General features: G+C 50.0%; 1 protein-coding gene across 1 annotated transcript in view; it reads left to right on the top strand.

The window, feature by feature from the left end:
- The first annotated feature begins 3,250 nt into the window (after positions 1-3,250).
- UBE2E1 (ubiquitin conjugating enzyme E2 E1) overlaps positions 3,251-6,851 on the top strand; it is a 55,961-nt gene continuing 52,360 nt past the window's right edge. The window contains exons 1-3 of the mRNA XM_056857724.1: positions 3,251-3,390; positions 4,727-4,905; positions 6,369-6,419. Coding sequence (XP_056713702.1) covers positions 4,754-4,905; positions 6,369-6,419 — 203 coding nt within the window. The 5' untranslated portion in view covers positions 3,251-3,390; positions 4,727-4,753. The remainder of the gene's footprint in view (positions 3,391-4,726; positions 4,906-6,368; positions 6,420-6,851) is intronic.

Below are 6,851 nucleotides of genomic sequence, written 5' to 3'. Positions count from 1 at the left end.
GCACCCTTTGAGGTAGGTGGGGCTGAGAGAGCTCTATCAGAGCTGTGACTAGCTTAAGGTCACCCAGCTGGTTTTGTGTGTAGGAGCAGGGAAACAAATCCAGTTCAAATCCAGTTCACCAGGGGCGAAAATGCATGGTAGCTTTAGCCTCCTGTATTCCCTGTTTCAGCCAGAATTCAGCCAGGATCAAACTCATATGTTTCGCCGAACGTGCATTAGATCCTGGATGAATCCTGGCTGAAACAGGGAATAAAGGAGGCTAAAGCGACCATGCGTTTTCTCCCCAGATTAGCCTTCGCCGCTCATGTGGAGGAGTGGGGAATCAAACCCAGTTCTCCAGATCAGAGTCCACCGCTCCAAATAATTGTGGCCTTATGTATAAACACCAATACTCAGTGTTCCTTTCTTGGTTGCAGTGGGTTTCTGGTTAAGCACACCCTCCATTTCTTAAGAAAGTGCTCCCTTTTCTGTTTGTGACAGTATGCCTTCACTGGATGTAAGCCAACTGTACAGGGACAGCCCTAGCTGCAAGATAACTGGGAGAGAATACTTCTTTCCCTCAAAAATATCATTGGGTTGTACCTGGCTTTAAGCTACCAGAAGAACAGAAAGCCCAGTTCACATCAGAAGTTGGAGGATAATTTTTCTCCATACCTCCCTTTCTTGTGGCACAACCTGGCCATCATCTGTCTTTTTACACAGCTTGCTTTCCCAGAAGCAAGCTGGCTTTGAAGGGCTGTACTGGGCTTTACTAAGTGAAACAGGGTGCTTCCTTCCCCTTGCCTGGTGAATCCATCTCCCTTTATACCCAGCTTTTTTCCATGGGGGAAGGGTGTGTGTGAGAAGAGTCTCCTTCCAGATCAACGTGGATTTTTGGTACACGACAAGTCTCCTCTTTTGGTTTTGCACCCTCCCAGAAGAGAGAAGACTGCATGGTTAAGAGGCTGCAGCCCATCAAAAAGACGGGAATGTCTGCTAGTTGTAACTGCTTTTTCAACTATACACCAGCAAGTCCGTTGCAGCAGTTTAGAGGCGAGAGGAAAGAAAACTTTTCTGACTCACTGATTAGCTCCCGGATTACTAATACATTTAGAAATAAAACCAGATTTTCCTTCGGTGTGCTGCCAAGTCCAGGAGTCTTCCTGCAAGATCTCTGAATGGGACTGGTGACATCACGGCCTTCCCCACTGTATGCCAGTGATGTCACCCATATGGAACAAAAGAATCCTGCACTACTATATAGGACAACTCAGAAGTTAATGGGGACAGAACGCAAAGCTAAATTAGGTAAAAGAAACAGAGACGATGCTGATAACAGCTAATTTTTTTCCTACAGTACTACTCTTAACCATTATTAATATACCTCCCCAAACCCCATCACATTTCTCTACATCTTCTGAAGCAAAGATTCCAGCACTCACAACTGGGCAGGATCAGAGGAGTATGCCTATTATCTTAGGTGCTGTGGAACACAGGCAGGATGGTGCTGCTGCAGTTGTCTTGTTTGGGGGCTTCCTAGAGGCACCTGGTTGGCCACTGTGTGAACAGACAGCTGGACTTGATGGGCCTTGGTCTGATCCAGCAGGGCCTTTCTTATGTTCTTATGACAACCCAGCCCCACTTGCTGGATTGTGACCTGGTTTAGTCAGAATGACACTGTCAGAAGAGAAAAAAAATTATTCCTGTTTTTTTTTGGGGGGGGGGGAGAGAGAGAGAGGCTGAGAGGCAGCAGAGTAAAGTTAAAGCCATAGGAGTGAAAACTGGTAGGAATTTAAAGACTGGCCCTAGCTCCTGTGGAGCTGGGCCAAGTCAAAGTCCATGGCTCCAATGGATGCAGGCAGGTCCTTCTGCCAGGGAGGGCAGGCCATTTGTTTGAGGACTGCAACCACCCCCAAAGTCTGCTGTGCTTGGAACCTCTAGAGCCGGGCCAGGTGGCTGCTGTCCCGCAAGGGGCAACCACGTGAAAAGGGGGAGACCTGTTCGCCCAAAGGCAGTGACACGCATCTCTCAGTTCCCACCTTTTATGCTCTTAAGAGGCTATGACTGATGGGGAAGAGAAGGGGGGGAGCGTTTGGGAAATCGTTCCGTGGGAGGCGAAACATCACAAACCCTTCAGGTTTTGTCTCAGTCACTCACTTTGGAAAGGAGCCATCCTTCAGTCCTCTCCCCCACACACACACCCGAAAAAGACACTGCCCTCATTTTGGGGGGACTGGGGGGGGGGCAGGCTGTTTGTTTAAGATGCCTCTAAATAAGAACATAAGAAAGGCCCTGCTGGATCAGACCAAGGCCCATCAAGTCCAGCAGTCTGTTCGCACAGTGGCCAACCAGGTGCCTCTAGGAAGCCACAAACAAGACGACTGCAGCAGCACCATCCTGCCTGTGTTCCACAGCACCCAAAATAATAGGCATGCTCCTCTGATACTAGAGAGAATAGGTATGCAGCATGACTAGTATCCATTCTAACTAACAGCCATGAATACCCCTTTCCTCCACGAACATGTCCACTCCCCTCTCAAAGCCTTCCAAGTTGGCAGCCATCGCCACATCCTGGGGCAGGGAGTTCCACAATTTAACGACCCGTTGTGCGGGGAAAAAAACAAACACTGTTTTTGAATCTCTCTGAACAGCCAAGCGCTCAAACGTGCAGTATTTACACCGCTCCTTTCATGAGGGGCAGCTCGCGAGAGGGAGGGCGTCTTGCCCATCTCCTGGGCATGGAGCAGGGGGGGGTCACTGGGGGAGGCAGTCGTGAAATCCGTGCAGTGTGCGGCGGGGGGTGGGTGGGGTTGGACTAGATGACCCCGGCGGTCCCCTCCCAACTCTACGGCCACCTCGCCGAGGACTTCCCTTGTGCCTTTCTCCCCACCTCCCTAAAAACCCTTAAGGGCGCGTGGAGAGGGGTGGGGAGGGGGATCCTTCCGGGATGCCCCAGGGAAGCCCCCCTTCGACGGCGCGATCTGGGACCGGGGGGGCTTCCTCCTCGCAAACGTGCGTGTGTGTGTGAAGGTGCCTTCAAGCCGCAGCCGACTTATGGCGACCCCTTTTGGGGGGTTTTCATGGCAAGAGGCGAACAGAGGCGGCTGGCCAGCGCCTTCCTCCGCACCGCAGCCCTGGTCTTCCTTGGGGGTCTCCCCTCCAAAGACCAACCCGGGCGGCGCGCCCACGTCTCCCGACCCGTGCGCTGTGCGTGACACCGGCTGGCTCCCCTCCCCTGGCTTAGGGGGGGGTGGGGGTGGGGGTGGGGGCGGCAGAGGCAGGCAGGGAAGCCATTGCTTGTTAAATAGTTGCTGTTGCAGCACTTCCGCTTCTCTCCCCGCGAGAGAGACACGAGTGGCCAGGCCCAGCCGCACCGAGGAGGAGCAGCAGCAGCCAGACACAAAGGGAGAGGTATGGGGAAGGGGCGCCCCGGCTTCCTCCCCCACCCACCCCCCACGGCCCGGGGAGCAGGGGAGACGGGGAAGGGCAGCGGAGGGGGGGGGCTTTTTGCGGCTTGCAAAAAGAGCTGGAGATTGGGGTGGGGGGGTTGCAAAAGAGAGACCGGGGGTGGGTGGGTGGGAGAGGAGAAGCGGAGAAACGAGGAGACCGGGGGGGGGGGGAGGATCTCCTGTCTGGGGCTGTCAGATCTCTCGCCCCCCCTCCCCCGCCCCACTTTTCTCCTTTCTCCCCAGGCTAAGATGGGGGAGGGCAGCCCGGGCAGGAGGGCGCCTGGATGGGCACGATCTTTTCTTCCTGGAGAGAGATAGCATGGAGGGGGTAGGGATTGTGGGGAGGGGAGAGGAAAGAGGGTGGCAAGCGGACCCCCCCCAAAAAAATAGGGCGGGGAGAAGCAGGGGGGCAGGTCCCTTGGGGACTGGCTGCTCTCGAATTGCACACGCATCCCCCCCCCCAGGGAAAAGCTTTAATCTCAGTGGGGAATCCTCGCCTCCCCATGTCCACAAATGATTCCCGACAGCTCGTGATCCCTGTCGCCTCCCCCACCCCTGAGCCCTTTTCCCCTTCGCTTTACCTCTTTTCCCTTTCTGGGCAAACCTCCCCCCCCACACACACACACACATTGGCACTCGCTGATAATGCGCCTTCTGAAAAGTATTAACCCCCCTTCCCAAATTTTCACTTCCTGTGGTTCCCAGTTTCCCCTCTAATCTCTTCTGGCATCCCCCCCCCCCCCAGTTTCTGGTAATCCTTCCCTAGCACGACCTCCCCCCCCCTCCACCCCATTTACGGAATCTCTTCCTCCCTTAATCTTGTGGCAATTATTCTTTTCCACCAATATTTACTCTTCTCTGGGCACCGATCCCTGCTCTGCTTTAGACCCCCTTTTCTCCATGTGTCTTGGACACTCGTGGGAATCGATCTGGCAGGAGGGTGATCGGTCTGGTGTGTAAATGCTGGGGGACGACGTTGAAGGAATTCCCTTAGACTCCTTAATCATGTTTCCACTTTATTAATTTTTGTGATCTCTGTGCACCCCGCCTCCTGCTCTTCTCTCCCCCCCCCCCGCCCCGTGTCCAGAGATGGAGCTGGCACTAAATGTTACTGGAATTGGGATGGGGGGCTGTTTCTTTCTTCTCTTCAAAGCTGTTCTTTCTTCTTCCAAAGCCCCTAAAGGGAGAAGAATCCCTTTCCAAAGAGGTAGAGCCAAAACCCCTTTGGCAGTTAGGTTCCCTGCCCTCCTGTTAAAAATCTCTATCCTTTCCCATTCCCTGTGGTGTCTCCTCTCCAGGTTTGGGGTGCGTAGTGGGGGGTAGCTATGTCGGATGACGATTCGAGGGCTAGCACCAGCTCTTCCTCATCTTCATCCTCCAACCAACAGACCGAGAAAGAGACAAACACACCTAAGAAGAAGGAAAGTAAAGTCAGCATGAGTAAAAACTCCAAGCTCCTCTCTACCAGTGCCAAGAGGTGAGATTATCTTTAAGCAGAAACTGCATTCTCTGGCTAACTAAATGCTTGTGATGGCTTTTCTTTACCGCATCCTTTGGTGCACTCCTTTTCAACAATAGCTTTGCCACCCCCGTCGCATATGCATGATTTTTCCATTCAAGTCTTGCTACAATCCATATCACCTATATTTATAGCCAGAGAAGTTCAGAGCTTGTGTCTTGTAACCAAAAATATCTCTACTTCTTGCTTTGCTACTGACTTACTGCATAGCCTTGGGCAAATTACTTCATTTCTTCCTCTGTTTTCCTTTTGGTAGATATGGATGATGGTAATACTCAGACAGTGAAATGTTGGTTTTCCCTGGGAAAACATTTTTTTTTAAATCTAACTGTGTTCATTTAGGAGTAGGGGAGGTCTAAGGGAGAACTGGTATGTCATCCTCTCTCTCAAATCTTACATTTGTTTTCAATCTTTCATACATAGCATTTCTGTTGCAGTCATACATGTGAATTAAGGCCACAAATCTTTGCAATACCTACACAAACCTCATGCTTGTGCATCTTATTGTACTAACTAACTTATGCTAACCTCATGCTTGTGTATCTTATTTTATTAACTAACTTATGCTGCCCTGACCTGGATGGCCCAGGCTAGCCTGATCTCATCGACTTGAAGGCACTTTACACACACACACACACACACACACAACTTATGCTAACCTCATGCTTGTGTATCTTATTGTAAATCTCTTGTGTGACTGGCACATCAGTATTTTCACAAAGTTAGCTGACAAGTCCTGAACTCTCCATCTTGTTCCCACTGATGTTACTATCATGCAGAAGTAGTGAAAGGGGGGACACATATAATCAGGAATATCCAGCAAGGGTAGGGGCTGATTCTGGTATTGGCTGTTAATTACTCTGTGCCTCCTGTTAAGGAAGGAAAACCAATGAGAAGGAATGGCTCGCAGCTACTTCTCCAAACATAGCCTGTCAATAACCTCTTAAGTGATAAAAATCAATGGGAATTCTGTTACTGATTTTATTGATGCTTGGGTTTCCTTCATTGAGAGAGATCTGTCCATGGTATTTTGCCTTAATTCCTATGATGACATTAAAGTGATCAGTCAGAATCTCTCCCCCCGCCCCATCAGTCTGTGTGAAAAACTAGTACATTCTTGTGGATTATATGTTGGACTTGGAAGATACAGGTGCAAGGACTGGATTTATTTGTTGACCCTGAACTAAACAGTCGCGCTTAGCGTCTTGTTCCCCATCTGTGAAGTGGGCATAATAATTATCAAAGGGTTGTTGTAAAGATCAGTGAGTTTTGAAAATGTTCACCGGGCCATCTCTCGGAGGCAAAGAAGAAATGTATAAATCCACAAAGTTTCTATGGATGTTACCTAGGGAAACAGTATACCATGTTTACCCTGAGATTTCATGAAATTCCTTACCTTCACTATTGATTTATTGCTGTAGGATTCAAAAGGAGTTGGCTGACATCACCTTAGATCCACCTCCCAACTGCAGGTATGTTTTGCTGTATCTGTTCTCAGAGCTAAACTGTGTATTTGCATAAGCATGTGGTTTCCACTGCTCTGTATCTCCTGTGTCTTGCTGATGATATTTAGATAAAGAAGGCATGTGATGTGATGTCCTAGCACTGAGTATTTCTTCACTGCTCGCAAGTGGCTGCTGCTTATGGGGGAATGCTGAGTGCAGTGATTCCCCAGTTTGGGTCACCTTTAGCTCAATGCTACGGGCACGATGCAGAAGTTGACAGGGGCCACAACTTCATAGTACTCTAAGAAGGTAGTTGTTATTTTCTTCATTGATTTGAACCGTCCTTTGGTTTTGAGTGAAGCAAAGAAATGATTGCACACGATAGTTGGTGAATGCTTGAATGATATAAAATAATTCTGTGTGTCTCGACTCTCGACATGAATGTTCTGCTTGGTTTTG

Source organism: Euleptes europaea, chromosome 11, assembly GCF_029931775.1.
Source record: "Euleptes europaea isolate rEulEur1 chromosome 11, rEulEur1.hap1, whole genome shotgun sequence".
Classification (NCBI taxonomy): domain Eukaryota; kingdom Metazoa; phylum Chordata; class Lepidosauria; order Squamata; family Sphaerodactylidae; genus Euleptes; species Euleptes europaea.
Note: the sequence above shows the minus strand (reverse complement) of the source record. Positions and strands in the feature narration are given on the sequence as shown.